Source organism: Cetorhinus maximus, chromosome 15 (assembly GCF_964194155.1).
Source record: "Cetorhinus maximus chromosome 15, sCetMax3.hap1.1, whole genome shotgun sequence".
Lineage (NCBI taxonomy): Eukaryota > Metazoa > Chordata > Chondrichthyes > Lamniformes > Cetorhinidae > Cetorhinus > Cetorhinus maximus.
The window spans coordinates 23914879-23942331 of NC_135893.1; the positions used below are offsets into that span (position 1 = coordinate 23914879).

At 44.7% G+C, this 27453-nt stretch overlaps 1 protein-coding gene across 5 annotated transcripts in view; it reads left to right on the forward strand.

Annotated features, from left to right (window-relative positions):
* The window catches only part of LOC144690540 (protein-arginine deiminase type-2-like), a 90102-nt gene that overhangs the window by 27411 nt on the left and 35238 nt on the right, over positions 1 to 27453 (forward strand). For 2 of the 5 annotated variants that reach the window (XM_078558128.1, XM_078558126.1), the window contains exons 2-3: positions 19737 to 19847; positions 27187 to 27367. In XM_078558128.1, coding sequence (XP_078414254.1) covers positions 19756 to 19847; positions 27187 to 27367 — 273 coding nt within the window. In that variant the 5' untranslated portion in view covers positions 19737 to 19755. Of the gene's footprint in view, positions 1 to 18760; positions 18892 to 18945; positions 18966 to 19736; positions 19848 to 27186; positions 27368 to 27453 lie in introns of those variants that run through there. The other 3 variants (XM_078558125.1, XM_078558127.1, XM_078558129.1) reach the window with 3 other exon arrangements.

The window sequence follows — 27453 nt, forward strand, 5'->3', positions numbered from 1 at the left end:
TGACCATAACTAAGGACCATAAATATAAGTTGGTCACTAATTAATTCAGTAGGGAATTCAGGAGGAACTTCTTTACCCAGAGAATGATTAGAATGTGGAACTCACTACCGCAAGGAATAGTTGAGGCGAATAGTGTGAATGCATTTAAGGGGAAAAAGATATGCACATGAGGGAGAAAGGAACAGAAGGATATGTTGAAAGGGTAAGGTAAAGATAGGTGGGAAGAGCATAAACACCTTCTAGATCTATAGGGCCAAATGGTCTGTTTCTATGTTGTAAGTACTTTGTTATACTTGGTAATAGCCACTGGACTACTACAGGCCATGTTAGTCCTCTTAAATTCTGTCTCCTGTCTCCAAGTTTCCTGTTCCATGCCACAATGCCTGTTGATCTTCTCCTTTAGGGAACACTCATTACTTCTTTCTCCATGCATGAAATAAGTTATTCTTTTAAATATCTCTATGATGCTTATTACCACTCCTCAGCAGATATCAATATAGCTGCTTTTACAGGTGCCAGATGACCCTGAGTAAGTACCCTCTTGGAGAGTTTACACAGCTCACAAAGCTTTTATCAGAGAACATGGAATGGAGTATGAATGAATTTAGCCTCTCAACCCTTAAATCCTGGAAATACTGTTACCCTTTAAAACTTAGAAACATGGCACAGGCATGGGGAGGATTGCCCCACTGGCAGCAGATAATAGAAATTTGGGTATGTGCTGCCCACCATTACCTGACCATTAACACAGACTTGTAAAATTACCCATAATATGCTGACATGAAATTATTTCCTGCACTATTTTAACAACACAAGATTGCATTTATATATCATATTTAATTTCCCAAGAATGCTTCACAGGAGTGTTTATCAAACAAAATTTGACTGCGAGCCACTTAAGGAGATATTAATACAGGTGACCAAAAGCTTGGTCAAAGACAGAGGTTTTAAGGAGCATCTTGAAGAAGGAGAGAGAGTTAGAGAGGCAGAAAGGGTTAGGGAAGGACTTGGACAACTGAAATCGCAACCCAATATCAAAGTAAATAAGGCTTGCAAAAGGTAACAGGGAAACAACACTTATGCTGTAATGGCAGAGGAAGGAATTTCATATGAATAGTCAAAGCATTGCGTAATTTCAAGGCTCAATCCTCTTCTTTCTTTATCAGGCTTGTTGGTCATGGGGTGGTTGTTGTGAACTGTGGCAAGGATAATTTGGCTGCTTTTGAAGCTGACAACAGATAATGCAGTACCCATATTTGAAGGTACATGTTCAGGCACATGCTGGCTGAGCCAAGTGAAGTCAGACTGCTATGACTCAGATCTTTCAGAAAATATTTCTAAAAACTGAGGTGTAACTAAAAAGAAAAGAAAATCACCAAAAAAAAAAAATGGCCTTAAAAACAGAGCTATCCCCCATGATTGTACTGACAAATGTGGATATTGCTTTCTTGTTGAACACCTGACAGACATGTCTAGACTGGTCCTGAGGACCGAAGGCCACAAATCTCTGCCACCTGGCTACAGACTCCAGCTTTATATTTCAGCTTCTGACAGTGAGATAACACAGGTCTTTCAAGCACAATCTAAGTGAGCTTCCCATCCTATGAGTCTATCTGTCTGTGCCTACAGTGAGAGTATATCTTACTTAAGTTCCTTCAATGTTCCCTTCCCCTACAATGCTCAGGGTTTTAACTAAGCCTTTAAAAAGTCTTTCACCCAGGTTTCTGAATTTACAAAAAAAGGTCCTTCACCAGAGGAACTCCACCTGCTTAAGGGATTTGAAAGTTTGCCAACAGCAGCTTTGTGTACTCGAGGGATCATGAACGCTGGGCCTCAATAGAAGCCAATAGAACAGATGTTTAGGCCTTGACATTGATTCCCCCTACCCCCATGATGGGTGGGAGAAGATAGGGGGGATTAAAAATCAGCAGTGCTGAGTAGCGACCATGTGGCTGCCCTTTTTTAGGAGAGGTGCATGCTTCATTATATTTAAATCAGGCTCCCACAGTGAAGTTGCGACTAACAACTACTGGCGAGGTTTCCCAGTGCTTGGCAGTGAAATGGAGGCGATAGCTGCTGCCTCCAGCAGGCTAGTGCCTTATACAGCCATCCTTGTGGACTAGGAGGAGCAGAAAGACTCCTCCTCCAATCCCTAATGGAAGTCTTTGACCTCCCTTCTGCAGATTGCGGTCTTCCACTGCTGTTGCAATCACTGACCCTCCAGCCACCACCAAGCCTTGATCTCCCGCTCCCTTCTTTCAGATTTCTGGGGTCAAATAACCCGCCTTTCCCCCACATCACCAAGGCCCTATCTCTCCTACTCTCTACTTCTGATTGCTGGGCTCTGAGCCCCACCACTCCACCACCATAGCAAGCCTCAAACTCAAGCCCTGATCTTTGAACCCCTCCCCAACAACAAGCCCCAATTGCAAGGGACCATCCCCAACATTCTCCAGCTGACATAACGATATTTCTCCACGTATCCCAGCTTTCCCACACCTTCCCTATAAAATTGGGACTGTAAAAAAGTAAACTCCAGACATTCATCAATCTCTTCCTTGAACCTTAACACTACAACAGAGACAGGAGAGGGCCAGGCCTTCTACAATCTACTCACATGCTGCAGTTTCTGAGAGGCTCAAACTGCACTTAACCAGCAGTTTTATTTGTTGTAACTATGGCCCAATTTTGTAAACATCTGATTGCAGTAAAAGTTGCTGTGACTGTTTTACAGATGCTGGGTAGTAGCAATTTATGGTGCCATCTCTACTCTCAGTTTAAAAAAAATCCTACTCTCACCTTTTCTGCTACTATTTCCATTCATTTTCACATTTTCTTTAAAAAATTCCTATTCAATAAAGCACTTTAAAATTATTATTGCATCACATTTCTTTCTTCTGAATTCTGCAGCAGGTATGACACATGTCCTGAGAAGAAAAAAACTGTCATTTGTTATGGATTATGTGAAAGGGGGTGATGAATATAATTTCTTTGTCGAAGGGTTGAAGTTTCCAGGTGAGGGTTTTAACAGCTTGGCAACCTTCAGCTTAAGCCTGCTAAAACCGGTGATAAAATTCTAAGCTAATTCCTCCTAATGGTATGTAGTACAATTGTATAAGTGGCAGGATTGGGCTTGACATTGACCTTTCACCTCCGAGACCTTCCTTTGAATGGGTGCAAGTCTCCTCTGTCGGCAACCAGTTTCTGGTGGCCCTAATTTGGCAGATGCCACATGGTAAGTGGGAAATGGAAATTGTCACAGTGATGAGCAGCAAAAGGGGCTCCCCTGAGGTTGAGGCACCTTGTTGTAACAGCATAGAGGTTTACCCTGCACCTAACTCATCTAATACTTGAGCTGGGTGCATATTATGTTGATACTCGGTCCTTATGACGAAAGGTGTTCCATTTTTTAGGATTAATCTTCCTCTTGACGACCACAAAAAATGATTTGTAAAGCTTTATTGGTCTTAGCACTGAAAGAAAGATGGCGTGGCAGCCTAACCCAAATTGTTTCTTATGACACAGTTAAATCCATTATGTCTCTTCTCTGTGTTGATTATGTTGCTATCCTGACTCTTTTCCGTTATAAATCAGAGTAACATGTCCCTTGACTGGAGAAAAATTCTACTATGATGCTGGGGGCTCGACGCCTGGAGATGTGTCAGGTGGCGTTTCTCTATACAGTCGGTCAGCTACGGTCTGTAAAACGCAACAGCACGTAGTGTGCTGGGACCCTGTGTACAAATTGTGCACGAGATTCATTGAAGCCTCAGGGAATATTGAAAATGAGGGTCATTCCTAAAATTCAATTGAAGTAGTTAAGTAATGCTTTAGTCATTCAGCACCTACTTGGAACAGATGCTAAATAAGAGTTTTGGGAGTGGGGGTGGTGGATTTTGCAGTTGTTAGGGTGGGGTAAGTAATCCAATATAGTGACTAACAGCTTTGCTCAGAAAAATCAATTCACACATTGATTTTCCACTGTATCACTTCTAGCCTGAAGTTTAGGTAGGATTAGATTGCTTCAGTTAATATTATTTTATTACTATTACTTGAAGGGGAAAGATTTGCAGGGCTATAAGGAATAGGGCTGATTGATAGCTCTTTCAAAGAGCCTGCACAGACACAATGGGTCGAGTGGTCTCCTGTGCTGTATCGCTCTATATGCCAATAATGTAAAACATAATTACCCAACTTAGATTTCATGGTACCAAGTTGTACTAAATATAGCAAAGGGGATTACTGCTGGAAATTGAGATATCAATACAAAATTAAGTCCATAATATGTTTCAGTATCTGTATCACACTTTTAACACTTTTTTCCCAGACTGTTGGATGGGCTCCTATTTTCACAGACCGAGTAATTTTCCGCATTGCTCTGTGGATTATGACTCTTAATACTCTGGCTCCTAAGGAAGTGTTTGCGTGCAGTTAAGAGGCTGTTGCTGAGATAATTTTGCCTAAGGATATGGGATCAACTTGCCCAACTAGATGCTGCTATATTTAGTTACCTGCCTGTTGCTTAAATCAGCCAGCTGTACTTTTGTTGAATTTGATTACATAAGCCATTATCTTTAGGAATGAGCAATAAACATTGAGTTCCCAGCTGCCCGCATCTCATTACTGAATAAAATAAAATCTTAACATAGTGGAAACTTGACACTGACCACTGGTCTTGCTTAGTGCACCTCCTATTGGTTGAGTTTGTGTAGTCACTGGGGTTGGTCTTGAAAGCACCAATGATGAGTGTAAATCCCAATCACAGCAGTGGGAACTTGGTGGGACAGAGTGGGGTTAATAAACCAAATATAGTTTGCTGAATAGGAGCCTCCAACACTTGAGAGTTTTGCAACAGCGTCAAACACCAGAGACTAGAACACATGGGGCAGAATTTTCTGCCTGTCGGGCGGGCGGAGCAGGAGCGGCTGCAATCGGGGCCGCGCCGCCATTTTGCACGGGCGGGCCAATTAAGGCCCGCCCAGCGCATTTCCGACTCCCATGAATAGCGGGAGTGTGCAGGCTGCGGCGGGTGTGCACAGACCGCCGGGTCCAGTGGCGACCCGGCAGTCAGTTTAAAGGAAGGCCTGGCAGCCTCCTGTAGGCCGCTCATAATGGCCACCTCCAGGTCACACCTCAGGGGGTCTGCTGAGCAGGGCACACTGGAGGGAAGGGCAGAGGAACAGGGCAGGTGTAGGGTCTGCCACAGGAACAGGGCAGGCTGCAGGGTAGGCAAGCAGGGGGCCAATGCGCCCCTCGCTTTTCTGATGACTGCCTTGCTGCCCTCCTCAAGGAGGTGACAGCACGGCGGGAGATGTTGGTCCCCCAGGATGGGAGGAGGATGCCCCCCCACATGACCAAATGTCCCTGGGATGAGGTGGCGGAGGTGATGAGCTCCCGCGACGTGGTGTGGCGCACCTGGATCCAGTGCTGTAAGCGCTTCAACGATTTGTTATGCTCTGGAAGGGTGAGTACCATGTTGGCATTGGGCCTTAGCCTTAGACTTTGAGGGCCCCCCCCCCGCCCCCCCCAACAAATCTTACTGTCGTGACTGCATTGAATCATGTTGGGCATTTCTCGTAGACTGGGTGGCCAGGCAGATAGTGCCCATGCTTACATCAGCCTGAGTGGCTCGTGAGGAGCTGAGTTCTCCACGCACCATGTGTTGCTCTTAGTCGCACATGACTAGTCTGGGGGCAACCTGCAAGAGATGCAGCGAGGCGCATACTCAGTACACCAGCACATGTCCTATTCACATTGATGAGATTGTGGAAGGGGAGCCTCAAGGTCTCGTGGCCAAGAGCCATCTGCTGCCCTCGACGCTGCACGTGGTTGCGCCCCCATGCTATGGGAGCTAAGACCGTGTGTTTCCTAAAGTGATGGATGCAGAATGTGTCCAAGGTGGCCGTTGGAGGGGGTTGGGAGCAGGCGTATTATCTTTGCGTGACTGATCAGCAGTAGCAGGGAGAGGAGGCACTGGAGTCCTGATATGGGCCACTGTGGCTGGGGTGTGGCGTGCGTGTGCAGAGTCCATGTGTGATTTGCCGCAATGAATGGTCTTCTCTGTTTTTCAGGAGGAGAATGGTCATAATGCGTGTGAGTGCTCGCCGACTGGAGACGGCCAGGCCCAGCTCATGATGTTAAGCCGTTTCAAGCAGGAGGCCCTGGAGCTTGAGAGGCGCCATGCGCCCAGGTCCACTGGTGTCGGTGAGGCTGGGGTGGAACGGCCAGGTATTTGAGGTCAACAGTGACATCTGCTATGTCCGCCCACCATCCATAGCACTGATGATTGTTTGATTTGTTATTGTTGCAACATTGCTCATTCACAGACTGATAGAGTCAGAGGTGTGGGTCATAGACAAAGGTCCCTTGGCCCTTCGAAGATGCACGTGTTATGCGTCTTCCAAAGTCGCCTTATCCCATTTCCCACCACCATCCCCATGGCCTTAAATGCCATGGCATCGCAACTGCACATCCAAATACTTATTACAAGTTAGGAGGGTTTCTGCATCCACTACCCTTTCAGGCAGTGCGCCCCACATTCCCAACATGCTCTGTGCGCAAAAGTTGTTCATCACATCACCTGTCAACTTCATGCCCCTTACCTTTAATCAATGCCACCTGGTTACTCATCCCTCCACCAAGGGGAAAAGTTCCTTTCTGTCGACCCTATCTATGCCCCTCATAATGTTACAAACCTCAATAATGTCACCCCTCAATCTCCTCTGCTCCAGCGGAAATAACCCCAGTCTATGCTATGTCTCCTCATAAGCCAAACTCTCCAGCCCAGCCAGCATCCTGGTCAACGACCTCTGCATTCTCTCCACTCCAATCACATCCCTCCTGTGAAGCGCATTTCACAGCTGCACACAGAACTATAGCTGTGGCCCAGGCATCGTTTTCTGCACTTGCAACATGACTTCCCTGTTCCTATGTTCTATTCCTCGGCTAATAAAGGCTAGTATGGCATTTACCTTCTTAAACGCCTTATGTACCTGTCCTGCTACCTGAACGGGCCTGTTGACATGCACAGCAAGATCCCACTGATCCTCCTTACTTTCCATGGTCCTACCATTCCTCGTGTATTCCCGTACCTTGTTTCTCCTGCCCAAGAGCATCACCTCACACTTATCCATATAACATTCCATTTGGCATTCCTTAGGCCATCTGACCAGCCCATCTGTATCTGCCTATAATGTAAGGGTATCCTCCTGACTATTTGCCACCCCACCAATATTCGTGTCCATAGGTTCAGGGAGGTTGAGCGCATAATGAGCCAGGGGGAAAGGGATGAGATGTGTCAATGTGTGCACGCTAACTGATCCACTGTCCTTTGTTGTTAATTTCAGCATTATCAGAGCCTGTCTGCCAGGAGGAATTCCAGATGCCCCCTCTCATACCTGAGGTCCTTCAACTGTCATCTGCATCACACCATTCCTGCGAGGCAGGCACCAGCGCAGATACTAGCACCTCAGTGGGCATTGCAACATCGGCTAGTGTCCCGGGGTACAGTGGAGAGGGCACTTCACAATCAATGGAGGAGCTGGCAGAGACAGAGAGTGCTGATGGTGCCAGCAGTCAGAGGACTGGAGGAGACCAGGCGCATGTTCAGTCGGTGCCTGACGATGTGCCTCTGGAGTTGTCCGCGACGCAGCAGCTGCAGGAAATGCGGCTGGGTGTGCGGGAGCATCTGGGAGTGTTGCATGAGACTCTGTTTTGCTTGGTGTCCGTGGTGGAGGAGTCCACGCAGAGCATGATGCAATGAGCCTCATGGCAGAGCATCATGCTTCCTCCATGGAGATAGTGGTGACTCTCATGGAGAGGGGTCTCCAGGAGAACAAGCAGCTTCTCCTGGGGTTACGCTCGGACCTGCAAGCCCTCACAGCACCAGTGGCCACAGCTGGTATTTGCCAATGTGGGCTTCAAGCTTCCCAGCTCGTTGCCCATCCATCGACAGTAAGCAGGGAGGTCCAAGGCAACCTCACATCGGCGGAGCAGCTGCCTGTCGTATCTGCAGGTTCCTGTCACGGCGCTCCGGATGAGGGCAACAGCTGCTCCGTCCCTCTCCCAGTGACCGCTCCATTGGGTGAGGCTGCGACGACTGGGGAGATGCCAGCTGTGGACCTGGCAGATCCCTCCCAGGTGGGCCCAGCACAGGTTTCACGGGCCAGAGGACGACCGCCAAGGTCATTAAAGCCAACAGGACAGCAGAGTCAGCAGGCTGTCTCAGATGCCACCCATAGCACCCATAAACGTAAGCATAAGGCACCTTAGGCACAGCACAGGTTTCTCACTGTTGCTTTTGTGTTGGCCCTAGATTAGGGACTTATTATTTGTTTCTGCTTGAATAACGTTTTGTTTTGACTTTGTGTGAACTCCTGATGGTGAAAATTAAAACCAGATGTGTTACCATGGCTGAGGGTGGCTCCTTTGTTTTGCATTTGTATGTTTTACATACATGTCATGAGTGTTTGAGTGAACATTGAAGTTTATGTCCAAAGCCCTTAGTTGCAGCTGATGACGTGGCAGATGTAAGTGCTGAGTATGGAAGCGCCAGGCAAGGCTGGTCCTACTGATCCATTTGTATGGAGCTAGCTGAAGGTTCGTTGGATTAAAGTCTCCCGGGTGTCCCTGCCTCCTTGGTGTAGTCCTGGGTCAGCATTTAGCCCCTCATCATTCCCCTGTGCTTCCTCATCCTCAGAATCAGTGCTGGACTCATCGTGTGCAGCCGCATCCACTGTGTCAACGTCTTCATCATCCACTGCGTTGCCCCTTTCCAGCGCAAGATTGTGGAGAGCGCATTATGCAACCACTATCACCGACACTCGATCTGGTGGGTACTGGAGTGCGCCCCCTGAACGGTCCAGGCATCGGAAGCGCATCTTGAGAAGACCGATGGCTCTCTCCACCACAGCCCTTGTGGAGGCGTGGCTCCTACTGTAGCGCTGCTCAGCTTCTGATATTGGAGAGACGTCATGAGCCACCTTCTGAGGGGATAGCCCTTGTCATCCATCAATCCAAGCTGGAGCACTGAAGAGCCCCGGCACCTGGGAGTGTCTGAGGATGTAGGCATCGTGGGAGCTGCCTGAGTACCTGGCACAGACTTGTAGAATCTGCATCCTGTGATCACACACTATCTGTACGTTCATGGAGTGGAAGCCCTTCCTGTTGACGAAGGCACCGGGCTCACCTGCTGGCGCGTTGATAGCCATGTGTATAGTCTATTGCCCCCTGGACGCAGGGGAAGCCAGCAATAGCCGCGAAGCCTCTGGCTTGCTGTGTCTAGCTTGCCTGGTTCCCAACGGAAGTGGATGAAGGTCAATGCACACCTGAACAGATCGTCTGTTACCTGCTTGACACAAGTGCACACAGCTGATTGGGAGACACCACAAAGATCACCCACCGAGCCCTGGAAGGAGCCAGAGGCATAGAAATTGAGGCCAACTGTGACCTTTAGAGCCACTGGCATGGGGTGTCCACCCACACAGTTAGGAGAGATCTCAGGGCCAATCATCTGACAGACGTAGTTGCCTGTCTCCCTTGACAGTCGGAGCCTCCTTCGGCACTGCACCTCAATCGTATTGAGGTAGCTGCTTCGCCGCTTGGATACCCTGGCAGCAGGATAATGGAGTTTTCTGTGGCCCCTACCACTTTGGACAACCTCTTGACCCTGCGCCCCTTGTGCATGCGCCCATATCCCCAAAGGTGGCTCTCCTGGAGGCTGATTGTGTACTCTTGGCCTCCTTATTCTAGCCTTCCCTTCTTCCTCAGAGGAGCTGCCTCCAGTGGAGATGTCAGAACCCATACCCAGGCTAAAGGGAGGCCTCCGGAAAGCTGCAGGCCTGATAAAGATTACTGACTGCAGAGTGCTGAGCTGAAGGTTCAAAGTACAGAGAAAGCTGCTGGAATTCGTTCTGAACTGCTACAGATCACACAGGCAAGTTTAAAAAACTTTCTGCAATAAATACTCACAGACCAGCTTGACAACCCCACTGAGCCCTCTTATCCCCCCCGTGGATGAGTTTGATTAAAAAGTCTCTTACCCGCCTGCCCATTGCACCCGTGCGCCCACCCGAAGATTGCACAGGTGGCTGAAAATTGCTGTTGATTAACGATTTAAGGGCCTTAACTAGCCCGTTAATTAATGGTGGGCGCGCATTGAACTTCATCACGCACCCACCTAGCGAAATATCGCATGGAGTGCAGTGATGTTGGGATGCTCGCCTTACATCACCATGCGTCATTTTAAGCGCTGACGTGCAGGGCCCATTCCCCACACGTAAAGCAGAAAATTCTGCCCATGGACTGGATTACCTTGTTTTTTATTCATTACCAATATAGTTAACTCCTAACTTTATGAAAGTGACTAAAAGCTTTAATTTTCGAGAGGTGCTGATTTAATTTCTGAAACTACCTCATTCAATTAGATCCAATGCATGCTAAAAAGCACAAACGTCAAGCAACAACAAATAAAACACAGGAAAATAATAAAACGGGATGGCAGCACTGTATAAGTTTTAGCAAACTGCTGAACGAAGAAGATTATTTAACCCACTTGCTCCCATCCTTCAACAATATCAGCATTATTGAGACTCGACCCATTACAACCATTTCTTAAAGGAGTCCAGTGTCCTAGCCTTGGACACCCTTTGTGGTAATCCTGTTTTAGCTGTTAATCACCAGTTGGAATTATACCTTGCACAAAGGAAGGTGGTTGTTTTTGTTAGAGGTCAGTTAGCTCAGCTCCAGGACATCACTGCAGCAGTTCCTCAGGGTAGTGTACTTGGCCCAACCATCTTCAGTTGCTTCATCAATGACCTTCTTTCCATCATAAGGTCAGAAATGGGGATGTTCACTGATGATTGCACAATGTTCAGCACCATTCGCGCTCCTCGGAAACTGAAGCACTCCATGTCCAAATGCAGCAAGACCTGGACAATATCCGGGCTTGGGCTGACAAGTGCCAAGTAACATTTGCACCACACAAGTGTCAGGCAGTGATCATCTCCAACGAGAGAGAATCTAACCATCTCCCCTTGACATTCAATGACATTACCCTCACTGATTCCCCCACTATCAACATCCTTGGGGGGGGGTTTACCATTGACCAGAAACTGAACTGGACTAGCTATATAAATACTGTGGCTACAAGAGCAGGTCAGAGGCTAGGAATCCTGTGGCGAGTATCTCACCTCCTGACTCCCTAAAGCCTGTCCACCATTTACAAGGCACAGGTCAGGAGTGTGATGGAGTACTCTCCACTTGCCTAGATGAGTGTTGTTTCTACAATACTCGAGAAACTTGACACCATCCAGGGCAAAGCATTCCGCTTGATTGGCACCCCATCCACAAACATTCACTCCCTCCACCACTGACGAACAGTAGCAGCAGTGCGTACCATCTACAAGATGCACTGCAGGAACTCACCAAGGCTCCTTAGACAGCACCTTCCAAACCCACGACCACTACCATCTAGATGGACAAGGGCAGCAGACACATGGGAACACCACTACTTGCAAGTTCTCTTCCAAGCCGCTCACCACCCTGACTTGGAAATATATCGCCGTTCCTTCACTGTCACTGGATCAAAATCCTGGAACCCTCTCCCTAACAGCACTGTGGGTGTACCTACACCGCATGAACTGCAGCTGTTCAAGAAGGTAGCTCACCACCACCTTCTCAAGTGCAATTAGGGATGGCCAGTAAATGCTGGCCTAGCCAGCGATGCCTACATCCTAAAAACAAAAAGCTAAAAGCTACTGCGGATGCTGGAAATCCAAAACAAAAACAGAATTACCTGGAAAAACTCAGCAGGTCTGGCAGCATCGGCGGAGAAGAAATCAGTTAACGTTTCGAGCCTTCATGGCCCTTCGGCAGAACTCTGCCGAAGGGCCATGAAGGCTCGAAACGTTAACTGATTTCTTCTCCGCCGATGCCTACATCCTGTTGATTAATTAAAAAGAACTCTCTTTGTAAAAACACATTCCTGGAATCTATTATAAATTTATGCTTCACAGTCCTTAAGCCTGTCCCTACTTGTCCCGTTACCCTTGCATGTTTGAGAGAGCCAGCCCATTTTACTTTCTCTAATTTATTATCTATAGTTCTACTAGAATCACGCTGAAGCATCTCTTTGTGAGGCTGAAGAAATTTGACAGATCATTGAACAGATGTCCAACAGAGATTAACCACAACACAAAAGCAAAATACTGCAGATGTTGGAAATCGAAAATAAAAACAGAAAAATCTGGAAATACTCAATGGGCCAGGCACCGCCTATGGAGAGAAAAACAGAGTTAACCGAAATGTTAACTTTAACATTAGTTAAATGTTAACTCATTTTTATTTCTGCATACGTAGCTTGACTTTCTGAGGTCAGCTTTTTCTGTTTCTATTTTACATTAGACATTAATTACACTCTGGAATCTTAATTCTCATTTCTTTTGTGTAAAAGTGAATAATAAGTTCCTGAAGGAATTCACAGCTGTGGTTGAAAAGACAGTACTAGCTGACAGTTTCTGTATAGCATATGAATTTCAGAGATGGTTGGATGAAGGTAAATATTACAATTTATTCTTTAAAAGATCCAGTTGGCAGCATCATTAAGGTTACATGTGAAACTCAGAGAGGGACATATTGACCACAGGAAAACAAATGTTGGGGGCTAAATTGGATAGCCCCTGAAGGGATCGCAATGCACACACTGCAAACACTATTTTGGAGCTCTAAGGCCACTTGTAGTGCCCAAAGAATGGGTGCTGACAAGCCCAATTTCTTGCCGATTTTATTTGACATACACAAACCATGTGGGGAATTCCTGATAGCAGGAAAGCAATTAAGCTCATTAACAAGCCACTTGAGATTAATTATTCCTGAGCCCACCAGGATTTAATGATGGCTCAGGGACTTAACTGAACTGGCATGGTTCTCCTGAGAGCTGTCCAGTTTGCCTGTGGCCTTGTTGTGGGCGGACCCACACTCACAGTTATTCAGTGTCTGTTTGAAGGACCCGGGAAACGGGAAGGTGGGGAGCCCCAGCCTGCTGAAAGCCATCCCCTGCCCTTGCATCTCGCATCCCTCCTCCTCCTCATCAGCAATCCCCTCCCTGCGACTCCCATTCCGCTCCACTTACCTCTCCAGGGATCCAATGGCTATCTGTGGGGAAGGCCTCAGTGCAACCCCCACCGCTTTCGGTGACACTGCCAGTGATGGGGAACTGCTGGTCTCAGATTGGCTGGCAGCTCTCAGGGGCAGGGTTTCTGCCCAACTAGAGCCTTGATTGAGTGGGAGGCCTGATGCTCTCCAGGTAAGTGCCTAATTGTCCTAAAAGAGTGTTGGGCCTCCAAGAGGGAAGCAAAATAAGGTTGTCGACAGTGCTATCAAGTGGCACTTACTCAAAATGAACCTCCTCACTGATGCTCAGTTCGGGTTCCACCAGGGCCTTTCAGCTTCTGACCTCATTACAGCCATAATTCAAGCACGGACAAAAGAGCTGAACTGAAGAGTTGAGGTGAGATTGACTGCCCTTGACATCAAGGCCATATTTGACCAAGTGTGGCATCAAAGACTGCAAGCAAAACTGGAGTCAATGGGAATCAGGGAAAACTCTCCACTGGTTGGAGTCATACCTAGCACAAAGGAAGATGGTTGTGGTTGTTGGAGGTCAGTCATCTCAATTCCAGGACATCACTGCAGGAGTTCCTCAGGATAGTGTCCTCAACCCAACCATCTTCAGCCGCGTTACCAATGACCTTCCTTTCATCATAAGGCCAGAGGTGGGGATGTTCGCTGATGATTGCACTATATTTAGCACTATTCGTGACTCCTCAGATACTGAAGCAGTCCATATCCAAATGCAGCAAGACCTGGGCTACATCCAGGCTTGTGCTAACAAGTGGCAAGTAACATTCGTGCCACACAAGCGCCAGGCAATGGCCATCTCCAACAAGAGATAACGTAACCATCGCCCCTTGACATTCAATGGCATTATTATCATCCTCTTTCTCACACACACACTCACCCTCTCTCTCTCACACACACCAGCCAGCCTCTTTCCCCACCCCCTTGGGTTCCACAGGGTCTCACTATCGGACCTCGCAGCTAGTGTCTCACCGCCGGGCTCCCGCAGTCTTTCCTCCCCGTGGGCCCCCGCAATCCCTCCTCCCTCTGGGCCTCCACAGTCCATCTCTCACTCTCTCTCTCTCTCTCCTTCCCCTGTGGCTCTATCAGTCTCTCTCTCACACCCCCACAACCCAAAAGCTCTGTTTTCCTCATCATACTCACCATCACTGGTGTTCGCTACTTCTCCAATCACAGCCTGTGTCTCTCCCACATTTGCTGCTGATAGGCTCACTAGTGCCACACAGAATGGCTTCGCAGGGCACAATATGACCTGCGGGCTGCAGGTTAGATAAGCCTGACCTAGAAGGACAAAGGCAGGAGATGCATGGGAACACTACCACCTGCAAGTTCCCCCCCAAGGGACACACCATTCTGACTTGGAACTATATTGCTGCTCCTTTATTGTTGCTGGGTCAAAATCCTGGAACTTCCTTCCCAACAGCACTGTGGGTATACCTACACCACATGGACTGCAGTGGTTCAAGAAGGCGGCTCACCACTACCTTCTCAGGGTCAATTAGGGATGGGCAATAAAAATGCTGGCCTAGCCAGCAACGCCCACAGCCTGTCAAAGAATTGCAAAAAATGAGGGCTTGGCAGGCTCCTGTCACATAAATTAAATCCTCCCCAGATTTCAGCTAAAACCTCCACGCATTTTCTTTTGTTTTTCCATCACTCATTGTCACATGGTAATAATTTAGTTTTTGGTTCTGCTCCAGTTCTGTTGTGCCATAGCCTGATGCTAAATTTCACAAGTGAGCTGTGTCCTTACGATTTGAAATATGCTTCTTTTCACTTCTTGCCATTGTAGTGTGCATTGACGTAGGGGTTAACAATTATCCAACTGCATTAAATTGCTCACTGCCATTTTATGGTTCATTTGGAGTGTGGAATTATTGAACAAACCAAAGGAGTGGCAGGGCAAAGACTCAAAGGTCAGAATTTTACATTCAGCATGCGGGCGCGTGCCCGACACGCCCGAGTGTAATATGACGCGCGATGACCTCGGCAGTGTGTCCCAATGTCATCATGCACTTGCGCAATATTTCGTTCAGCGGGCACGCGCCGATAATTGAAAGGCCTATTAAGGCCATTAACAAGGTAATTAACTTGAAATTTACGCTGCCCAACCTAACGGTTGGCGGGCAGGCGAAAAGGCCAAGCGGCCTTTACGATTTTTAGGAAACCTCACCCAGGAGCGGGATGAGGTTTCCTAAAGCTAATGCACATTACATAAAAACTTTACTTTGAAATTAAAAACATGTCCCATCTCATGTGACACAGTACAATGAGGGGACATGTTTTATTAAATGTCCATTGTCTCTATTAATTTTTTTTAAAAGCGCTTCAATCTCCCTGAGGCAGCTCCATGCATCTAAGTGCCCTGCTATATCATCTATAATAATAATTTCTAACATTTTCCCAAGACAGATGTTAGGCTAACTGGCTTATTGTTTCATGCTTTCTGTCTCACTCCCTTTTTGACTAAAGGAGTTATATTTTTTCCGATGGAATGGAACCTTCCATGAATATAGAGAATTTTGGAACATTAAAACCAGTGCGTCAACTATGTCACTAGCTACACCTTTCAAGACCTTAGGGTGAAGTCCATCCAGACCTGGGGATTTGTCAGCCAGCAGCCCTAACAATTTGCTCAATACCACTTCCCTGGTGATTGTACTTTTCCTGAGTTCCTCCCTCCCTTCTATTTTCTGATTTACAGCCATATTCACAATCACCTTTTTGACTGTTCCATGTTCTGTAGCCTCTCTACCTCTGTTAATTGTATACTAATTGTGTTTAATTGTAAGCAGGTGGTGGGCATTAACTGGGGATTCACTTGTTCCCTTGAAATAGACACGGACTAAAACTGTGTTTGTTGGGTTAGGAGGTGTATGTTTGTAAGGTATAACTCTACAAATAAACGCTTATAAGTGTGTAAAGATTTGTTTTAGTTCTCTCCTGCCGCGCCTCCCTTTCTGGAATATGACAAATTACTTGCTGATGTTCTAATCCCAAAAACAAGTTGGTGAAGGATAAAACTGAGCCAACCGTTATGTACTTTAATTTATTTATGCAGCCACACATTGGAAGCATACATTTCCTAACCCAATAACCACAGTTTTAGTCTATGTCTATTAATAGGGGATCAAGTGGAATGTCAGTTAATGCTCACCACCTGCATACAATTAAATATAATTAATATACAATTAACAACATACAAGGCCATTTTTCACCTTCTTCCAATCCACTTCCTTTGAAGCTGCTCCTGGGAAGTTTTCTCCCAAGTTACTTACAAAAACACTTTAAAACTCCCAACTGCCCAACCTGTGCCACTCCATTCACAATGGTACATCCAGTCATTGATCTTGTTAAGTATTCCTTCATCGCCAACTTTGATGCCCGTCTTCTCAGCAGAACCTTTACTGTCTCCTGTCCTAGTCATTCCCCTTGGTATGGCTCCTATCTTTGCTCCTTGCAATGCGGTGTTGAGGTTATCTGTTACGTAACTGGTTTAATCATCTATCATTAGATCTGACTGAACAACACCAAGCGCAATCAGACCTTACAAGTCTCTTCAAAAAACAGCTCACTTTTCCAGTATTATCCTGAAGAGCTGAGGTAATACACAGATTCTTTATGAACTGGGGGGAAAGCAATGTTTATGTGTTGATAGCAACAGCAATAATTATTTGACTGTTGTCTCCAGAGAACACTGAGTTCCAAGGTGCTGTTCAGATGAAAAGACAAGATCTTCAGCTGTGACTCTTTCTTTTTACCTCTCTGTTCCTTATTTTGTTCTTTCTCTCCCCCATTCTCCCTTTCTCCTCTGTCTGGTTCTCCTCTTCATGTATGTTCCCTAATCAATCTGTAGGTTCATCTGTACATTTAGCTTCTTCGATCTGCTCTTGTGCCTTTCACATCTTGTTCAGCTTAGGTGTTCTTTTTGCCTCACTCTTTGTTTCTTCCACTGTTTCCTCATAGTCAAATGTGTCTCAGTAGTAGTACTCCTTCCACTGAGTCGGAAGGTTTATGTCCCATTCCAGAGACTTGAGCACAAGATCTACACTGGCACATCAATGCAGTACTGAAGGAGTGCTACACTATCAGTGGCTCTGTCTTTAGATGAGACATTAATCTGAGGTCCCGTCTGCCCTCTCAGTTAGGTGTAAAAATGGCATGTGTTACAATGAGCTGAGGAGGAGTGAACTGGCTCCCCTCTATTCTGCCTCATTAGTTGGTCGCAACAAAGGTTTTTAAATTTCTTTTCCCTGTGGATACTTTTTTCAAATCCAAATGTAATTTCTACTATCAATACATTGAACAATAAGGAGCCAACCAACGAAGTTTTCTTGAGTAAAAGAAAGACTAAGTTTATTAGTCACTAATCCTGATAGACAGAGCTAAGCAATTCCACAACCAATGAGTCAGATCTAAGCTCTGCAGTCCTGTCATAACCAGTCATGAATGATGGTGGACAATTAAACAACTCACTGGAGGAGGAGGCTCCACAAGCATCCAATTCCTCAATCATGAGGGAGTCCAGCACATCAGTGCAAAAGATAAGGCTGAAGCATTTGCAACAATCTTTAGCTAGAAGTGCTGAATGGATGATCCATCTTGGCCTCCTCCTGAGATCCCCAGCATCACAGGTGCCAGTCTTCAGCCAATTCGATTCACTTCATGTGATATCAAGAAACAGCTGAAGGTACTGGATACTGCAAAGGCTATTGGCCCTGACAATATTCTGGCAATGGTACTGAAGACTTGTGCTCCAGAACTTGCCATGCCCCTAACCAAGCTGTTCAAGTACAGCTACAAAACTGGCATCTACCCTGCAATGTGGAAAATTGCCCAGCTATGTCTTGTGCACAAACCCAACCCAGAAAATTACTGCTCCATGAGTCTACTCTTGATCATCAGTAAAGTGATGGAAGGGGTCATCAACAGTGCTGCACCAGCCATATTAATACTGTGGCTACAAGAGCAGGTCAGAGGCTAATAATCCTGCGGCGAGTAACTCACCTCCTGACTTCCCAAAGCTTGTCAATCTTCTACAAAGCACTGCAGGGACTCACCAAAGCTCCTTAGACAGCACCTTCCAAACCCACGACCACTACCATCTAGAAGGACAAGGGCAGCAGACACATGGAAACACCACCACTTGGAAGATCCCCCCAAGCCACTCAGCATCCTGACTTGGAAATATATCGCCATTCCTTCACTGTCACTGGGTCAAAATACTGGAATTCCTTCCCTAACAGCACTGTGGGTGTACCTACACCAGACGGACTGCAGCGGTTCAAGAAGGCAGCTCACCACCACTTTCTCAAGGGCAATTAGGAATGGGCAAAAAATGCTGGCTTAGCCAGCAACGCCCACACCCCATGAATGAATAAAAAAAAGATTTTGGAAGCAGTTCCCCTGGGATTCAACTCATCGAGATTTTACTGTACAACAAATAGTGAAAAGCTGCAATTCTGAAACAAAACCAGAGTTAAGGGCTTTGCACTTGAAATGTTCATTTAGCTGTTCTCTGCAAAGCTATCCACTGATCTGTGACTTCAAGAATTTTGGAAAGAAGCAGAGTGTGGTTTTGCAACCTCTTCTGAAATGTCTCCAAATACTTGGTTATCCAGTCATGTTTTGTAATTTGCATTTATGGATGTGGGTGGGGTTTGTGCATTAATGATAATCTGTCTGAGAAGACAAATTTCATTCAAGCCGAGAAGCAGCTGTCTACGAATACAGAGGTATTAGTAAATGTGATTTGTAAGTAAGGCTGGAAAGGAGAGAAATCATGTACCCAGATCAGTAGTAAGAGGAATGTACATTACCTCGGGCAGGTAAGGGGAGAGGGATAGTAAAGGCAGTATCTTGTCGAAGGCTCATTTTCCCAAATGCTGTGTTACGCAGAAAATGATCCACAGTCTCTCTCTCCCTTACGAGTTATTATTTACATGAGTTACGGTGTGAGAACAGAGAACAGTCTCAGTTCAGGTGAATCAAACAGGGCACGAGCTCAGGTAGTTTTAGGTCTGCGGTAAAACAAGTTAGGACTGTTTAGTAAGATAAATCTTCATTGTGAGTGTCAAGTAAGAAAAAGAAAAATGAAGACTAGTTTTAAGTCTATAGGAGTCAGGAAATGGCACTAGCTCCGGTGAAGACTTTTGCAACACGGAATTCCTTTATTTGGGGATATTTTTCCTGAAACAGATTAATTGTTGATGGTTTTAAATGATCACTAGGGGGTTTTGATCAATAGGGGGTTTCAGTGATAGGGGAAACACTTGATAAATGACGCAGTTTCTGTTTCGTTAAATGGTTCCCTGCAAACAGTTATGGGATATAAGTAAATATTATAGGAACAGGGCTCTGATTAAACAGGCTAGGCAATTCGTTGGATGATAAACTCCTAAATGTATTCATATTGCAGATGGATATAAAAGATTGAGAGATGAGGAAAGCTACTGATAATGCTAAATTATAGATTTTTCTTGCACCTGAAGACAGGTTAAGAGAAGGACTGGTGACTCTGGGCTGTTATTGTGAGCAGGGTGGTGGATGTCCATAGATAAGCTTCTACCCGAGCTGAAACACTGACCCTTCTTTTGCAGAGAGCTGTAAACCTTCACCATGTCTAAACAAAGGACTGTGCGCCTAGAAGCTGGGAGACCCAACCAGGTAATTTATGTGCTGGGAACTGAGCTCAACATCGACATTTACAAGTAAGTCGACAAACTGATTTGACTTTTCTCTTACTAGTTGATCTTTTTACATATGTTTGATGCTCCTCAAACATCCTTCTTGCAACTGCTGGACTTAATTCAGAAATCTGAACTCCGAGGCCCCTCATCTAGGATAACCATTTCCCAATTGCTGTTCTATTTTCTATTCTAAGCTGCTCCTGGCCACTTGTTTTGTATATCACCATATGCCCTCCCCTCTGTCTTGCCAACTAAACCCCCTGTTGAGTGGGTGCCTTTGGGCTGTTGCTTGTGAGGGTAAATTGCAATGACAGGATTCATGGAGAATGCTGAGTATTGCTGAAGCAGAGTGGCCAGGTTTCTCTTGCTAATCTTACAAGAGTATAGTATTATTGCATCTGCTGCTGAAACCTTCACCCATCCCTAAACATGACAATTCTAATGCTCTCCTGGCCAGTCACCAGTTTTCTACCCGAATAAATGTGAGCTCATTCAAAGCTCCATTGCCTGTACCCTAATTCAACCACATTCCGTTCACCGGTCACCTCTGTGCTTGCTGACCTACATTGGCTCCCAGTCCAGCAACAACTCAATTTTAAACATCTCATTCTTGTTTTCAAATGTTTCAGTGACCTTGCCCCTCCCAATCTCTGTAAATGCTTCAAGCCCATGTCTGCGCTCCTTGAATTCTGGCCTGTTGTTTATTTTCGTTTTTAATTGCTTCACAATTAGCAGCCGTGCCTTCACCTGCAAAGCCCCACGTTCTGGAAACCCTTAGCTACGCCTCTCTGTACTGGAGGAGTACTGGCTTGTCAGTTGAGAAGGGCTTTAGATATTAAATGTACGACTTTAAAATATTAACTGTATTACATATGCATGCTCTTATCAAATAACACTCCAACCTGTAATGCCATGGACATCAAAGGGCTACACTTTGTCTTTACTAAGACCACTCTTGGTCTTGATTCTCCTTGTGCAATGTGTATATTTCAGCATTCCCTCCTTGTAAAAGCTGAGACGCTGAAGGTGTAGGGTTTTTCTACCATGGCAGCTCTTCGTGAAATAGTATTGCTGCCCAGAGCAATGTTTTTTATGCTTGTAGATCAGCATCGTTTTGATTTGTGTTCAGTCAAGTTTAAAATATATTTCAACTGGCAGACTGGAAGTCACTCGATTTTGCATTGTCAGGACTTAAAAATTTGCAGATCTAGTAGGGATTAGATTGAGGGTAAGATCAGCATGACAAGTAGAGAGAAAAACAATAAAATCATTACTTCTCTGAATCTAACTGGATGAACTAGCTAACTTTTTCTACATTTCGTTGAGTATCTAAATTTATTTATCTTTAAATGTGACTGGTTACTCAACGGGGAAAACACAAGTCTGTTCTTTCTTGATTAAAAGACGCTTATATCTCTAGATGTAATTAGATAGCTGTCTGTACGTGTGGTTTCCTGTTGGTTGAGTGAACAGAAATACAGGCATGGTGCTGTCTAAACTGAGCCAAGGTGGAGCCATAGTCTCCTACATGTTAGTTGGTCCTCTCCCACCTGGACGGCAGTGGTTGCTACAGTTTATGATAAGATTTCTTGAGGTCAAGTATGGTCATGTCTATTGTTAGCTCCTTCACCACCTGGCATAGACCCAGCTACATCCTTCAAGACGTGGCTGGCTAGATCTTCATCCCCCTTTCCACTTGCTTTGTGTGTCACCATGTAAGCTCCTTTCAGTCTCACTAACTAAGCCCCCTTTTGAGTGGGTGTCTTTGGGACATTGGTATTTGACACTGAAGTGTCCCATATCAGAGTACATTCTGTGCCCTTAATTTCCCTCAGTTTCTTGCTTCAATTTCTCTCTACTTCTCTTTTCCTTTAAAACATTTCTTAAAACCTATCTCTTTGACCACAATTTGGATGTCCTTGGTACATTTTACTACTTTAAAGGTGCTATATAAATGTAAGTTGTTCTTATTGTATTACTGATCTATCATATATTGATGGCAACATCCCAAAGGATGTCTGCAAGTGGTGCTGTGAGCATAATGTTACATGCAACATTATGTGGCAGCACCCACCTGAACAAAAATACAGCAATTCATCCATGGAAAGCATCCATGTGGGAAAATCATAAAGATTTAAAAATTAAAGCGTACAAAATTGGATAGCCTTCTGACATGCATTGGTAATTGGTTGAGACAAAGGGGATAAACAGCAGGGATGAAAGGAATGTACTCTGATGAATAGGCTATGTCAAATGGTGTTTCCTAGGAATCTGTACTGGGGCCTCAGCTTTTCACTATAAGTATCAGCGAACTGGATGAAGGATTTGAGAGTTGTACGTCCAAGTTTGTAGATAGCATTAAATTAGCAGGCACAGAAAGTTGTGTGGGTGGTAGCAGAAAGTTTCAGAGAGACATGGATTAAGTGAATGGGCAAAACTGTAGCGAATAGAGTTCAACATGGGGAACTGCACTTTGTATCCAAGGGAGACAAATCGTAACAAAAACAGAAAATTCCAGAAATACTCAGCTGGTCTGGCAGCATCTGTGGAGAGAGAAACAGAGTTAACATTTCAGGTCAATGACCTTTCATCAGGCAAATTGTATTTTCTTAATAGTGAAAGATTATGAACAGCAGGGGTTGGTGGGGGCTTGGGGTGGGGGGAGCAGCAATAGCTGGTGTGGGAGGAGGGATTTAGGTACTCACTAGAAATTAGTGCACAGGTACTAAAAGTAATCAAAAAGACTGAAGGAATATTGGCCTTTGTCTCAAGGGGACTGGATTACAAAACTGAAAAGGTGATGCTTCAGTTGACACCCCTCCCCACCCCACCCCTCGCAACATATCTGGAATACTGTATTTGGTTTTAAGCCCTGTATGTCAAGTAGGATAGACTGGCCTTAGCGAAGGCACAATGCAGATTCGCCAGAGTGAATACTGGGAATTAAATGGTTACATTATGAGGATAGATTGCATAAAATTGGTTTCAATTCCCTTGCATTTCTAAGGTTGAGGGATAATCCAGTCAAGCTGTTTAAATTGATAAAGAGAGTTAGGAATGCCCTTCCTAACAGTGCTGTGGGTGTTCCTACAACACATGGACTTCAGTGGTTCAAGAAGGCAGCTCACTACCCTGAATATTTTTTTTACCAGGAAAAGGGTAGGCGCCAGGCAGACCACTCGCCTTTGGGCTACTTAAGGTCTTTGTGTGGATAATTAGTAGCCACCTAAGGGCCTCCACCTTCTGCTGCTGGTAGTTTACCAGTGGTGGTCTTGCCTAATCCACATGGTGAGGCCGTCAGGTCCTTGTTGTGGACGGGGGGGGTGGGTTGGGGTTGGGGGGCGGGGGGGTGGGGGGGGTAGATCACAACGGTTCAGGCACCTTGTTCCCAATGGAGACCCTCTCCCCCCACAATACTCCCCCTTGTATTTTCCACCTCCTCGGGATCCCAGCCCCTCAACCCCCTCACAGGTGCCTGTGAGCCTGGCTGCTACGAAAGTATAATAATTTTCATAATATTATTGTGATTTATTGTAAAAGTAGGTTAATAGTGGGGTTTGGATAGTTTGTGTGTATGTGTGGGATTTAATTGAATTGGAGACAGCTGGTCTGGAGGTTTGGAAATATCAAAAGAAGTTAAATAGAGAGGGGTTTGAAATGCTAAATACATAAACATGGCTGAAGTCTTAGAATGTAAGGTGTGAGGAGAATTTGCATTTTTAGATAAATCGGGGCGGTTTGAATTTCAAAGAGATAGTAGGATGTTTACAGCTAACCAGCTAAGCTAAGCTAAGCAGTGTGTTTATTTTTCCCAAAGGTTACTGACAATATTAATTTTATGGGAAAGTACATTTTCAAAGATAATGGAACAAAGGAAATTACAGTTTAAAGAGAGAAAAATGTATCTTAAGGAGAATGAAAGGCAATGTTGGGGGGGGGCCCTGTGACATCTAGCAGAAGCTTGTGAAACAGCCTCAGACAAAAAGCCTCCAGCCATGTCTGCATGAGTCTGCTGTACCCAGTCCTTAAAGGTGATAACTGTGCTTGACTGCCTTTCTAACTTTAAAATCCAGTTTTGGACTATTGCCTTACAAGTGGATGTATTTGGGAGTCAGGTTAGGTCGGAATTTTAGTATTTACTACAGTATTAAGTAACTGGAATCTTATAGATGTGTTCAACATCTTTTCTTTTCTTCATGAATATTTCAATTTAGCTATAAAAAAAAACTCTAAAGGCCTCGGTGGACTTATTACTTCTTAATTCAATGCACGCATCTCGAAATAAATACAAATTGCAAAACTGTTGTGATAGCGGGATCAAGTTTCCCTCATGGATTTGATCCACCTGGCACACATCATCTGCCGCATCATAACAAATTGGGGGCTCTTTGCGGGATATTTGAAATTCCTTGATCGGTTTGGAGTTGGTGAATTTTAAGGTTACGAGTATGAGAAGCACATTGAATTCAGGAGTTGGCATGAGGGATTTTTAAGATGGTAAGACTGCAAAAATGGCTGTATCCATGGCTAAAACTTTTTTGGAAGTAGAAGACATAATTCTGATTGAGTTGCAAGAAGTATCTAAGGGGAAGTTAACAGAGTTGGTGGATAAGTTGCAGTTGAGGTTACCTGTAGGGGCAAAGAAAGCAGACATAGTTGAAGTGACAGCACAGCATTTAAAGTTGGAAGTGATGCCTGACGCTAGTGAGTCACAGCTGAAGTTAGTGAGACTTCAGTTACAAATGAAGAAGCTTGAATTTGAACAAGCAATGGAAATACAAAAAATGGGATTAGAAACAACAGAAAAAGAAAAGGAAAGAGAAAGGGCATTCCAAAGGGAACTGGCAGAAAGACAGGAAAGAGAAAAAAGACAGGAAAGGGAATTTGAAATGGCAAGGTTAGAAAAGGAAGAAAGAGAGAATGGGAGAGAAAAAGAGTACCAGCTTAAAAAGCTGGAAGTTTCAAAAAGAGACCTCAGATGATGAAAAAAACCTTCAACCTAAAACCGACTGGGGAGGTGTTTAAATTTGTGCAAGCTCTTCTGAAGTTTGAAGAAAGGGATGTAGAGGCACTCTTTATTTCATTTGAGAAGACAGCTAAACAGATGAAATGGCCACAAGGAAACTGGGCATTGCTTTTACAGTCTAGGTTAGTGGATAGATCTCATGAGGCTTATGCTTCACTGTCAGAAGAAGTGTCAGTGGATTATGATGTGGTAAAAAAAGAAGCTATTTTGAGTGCATATTAGTTGGTTCCTGAGGCATACAGGCAGAAATTTAGGAATATAAGGAAACAGATTGGGCAAACTTATATTGGGCTTGAAAGAGTAAAACAAAATAATTTTGACTAGTGGATACGACATTAAAGATAGAGACAATATATGCGCTTCTTAGAGAAGTAATTCTTTTGGAAAAATTTAAAGGTTCAATTCCTTCAATGGTGATAATTCATGTGGAGGAGCAGAGAGTTAAAACGATAAGACAAGCAGCAGAGACAGTTGATGATTATGAGTTAGTTCATAGAGCTAAACCTTTTTCTCGTCACCCTTTTAAATCAGAGAAGGATAGAAAGCGAAAGGAAGGTAGGTAGTCAGGGAGGAGAAAGAGTAGGTGGAAATTTCCAGGAAGTTTTTTCTCAGACTAAAAAGGAAGGTGCTAAGGGTAGAAGTGACACTCAAAAATTGAGGTGTTTTCATTGTAGTAAAGTTGGGCACACAAAATCAATGTGTTGGAAAGTACAGGAAAGGTCTGGCACAATTATTGAGATGCAAAAAAGTTCTGGAAATAAAAGTACTGTGGGATCTGAGATTCAGGCACAGGACAAACCAGTGGTTTGTGTTAAGGTAAAACAGGGAAAATCAGTGATAGGTAAAGAAGTGGGAATGTGTTCATAATTTACCCAAGGGAGCTCTGGGGGGTAGGTTGCAGAAATGTTTAAAGATTTTGTATGTGAAGGGGAAGTCTTTCCATGTGTACAGAATGGAGCAGGTAAAGATATTAAAGTTTTAAGAGACACAAAGGCTAGTCAATCCTTAATGTTATGGGATAGTGATATTTGTGGTTCAGAAGGAATATTGCAGGAACAGGTGATAATAAGTGGGGTTCATGGAGATGCTAAACCTATTCCATTTACAGAGTAAGTGGAAAATAGGTGAGGTGATTGTTGGAGTAGTGGAAAAATTGCCAATTTCAGGGGTGCAGTTTATTTTCAGTAATGATATAGCTGGATCACAGATGTTGGTGATGCCTACTGTAGTCAAGCAGCCTGTTGATGTGTGTTCAACAGAGGTGTTGCAGAAAGAGCATCCTGGTTTGTTTCCAGACTGTGCGGTAACATGATCATAGACTCATAAGTTGAGACAGGAGGAGGAGGAGTCTAGAACAGAGAGAAAAGATGTTGAAGTTCAATTAGCTGACACTGTCTTTGATAAGATTGTTCAGGAAGAGAGAATGGAGGAGAATGCAGCTGAGGTATTTAGCTCAAGGCAGTTGCTACAGTTACAGCAAAAAGATCCACATCAGATTGTTATACCATCTGGATATAGAAATGAGAAACTGAGAATAGCTCATGAAATTCCAATAGGGGGACATTTAGAAATTAAAAAGACACAGGTGAAAATAGAAAAACACTTCTATTGGCTTGGATTGCATAAAAATGTTGTTAAATTCTGTAGAACATGTCACACACATCAGGTGATAGGGAAACCACAAACAGTGATTAGGCCGGTACCTTTAATTCCAGTTCAAACATTTGAGGAACCTTTTACTTGGGTCATGGTTGATTGTGTAGGTTTCCCCCTCCCAAGACTAAAAGTGGAAATCAGTATTTGCTGACATAATGGATATGTCTAAAGGGTTTCCTGAAGTAATACCTTTGAGAAATATTACAACAAAGAGAATTGTGGAAGAGTTGACCAATTTCTTTTATGAGATATGGTTTACCAAAAGAAATACAATCAGATCAGGGTTCAAATTTCATGTCACAGCTGTTGGAGGGGCAACATCTTCACAAATGGGGGCGGAAGTTTCACCCTGAGTCACCTGATAACCGTTAAATCAGCTTGTGGCTTCCTGGCCAAGTGGGGACAGGCTCACCCCCAAGCTTTAAGCCAGGAGGCAGGTCACCAGCTCTGTGTAGATTCCACCCCTGGTCAAAATGGCCTTTCATAGGTCATCAACCTGAAATGTGAACTCTGTTTCTCTCCACCGATGCTACATAACCTGCTGAGTATTCTGCAACATGTTTGCTATTTAGTGTGTGAACCTCACTTTCAGGACAATGCCCTGTTGTGAATGAATTAGGTTTCTGTTTTGGAAGAAACAAATAACTATCTCAACTTAAATATTTTATCTTCCTTTAGGCCGGCACCTCTAGGATCCCAGTCATTTGAAGTGCGCTCCAGCCCTGATGTCAAATGTTCCATTTCAGATCTACACAATGTAATTGTTGAAGCTGAACAGGCAAAAAGATGGGCCATCAACAATGGGACCTTGCTTGTGGTCACAATGGAAAAAACAAGCAATTATCTCAATGATAACAAGGTAAGGTTGCAAACAAAAGATGATACAATGACAGAAGTGATATCATCATGAGACAATAGGAGCCTAATGAGAGAAATTAGATTCTT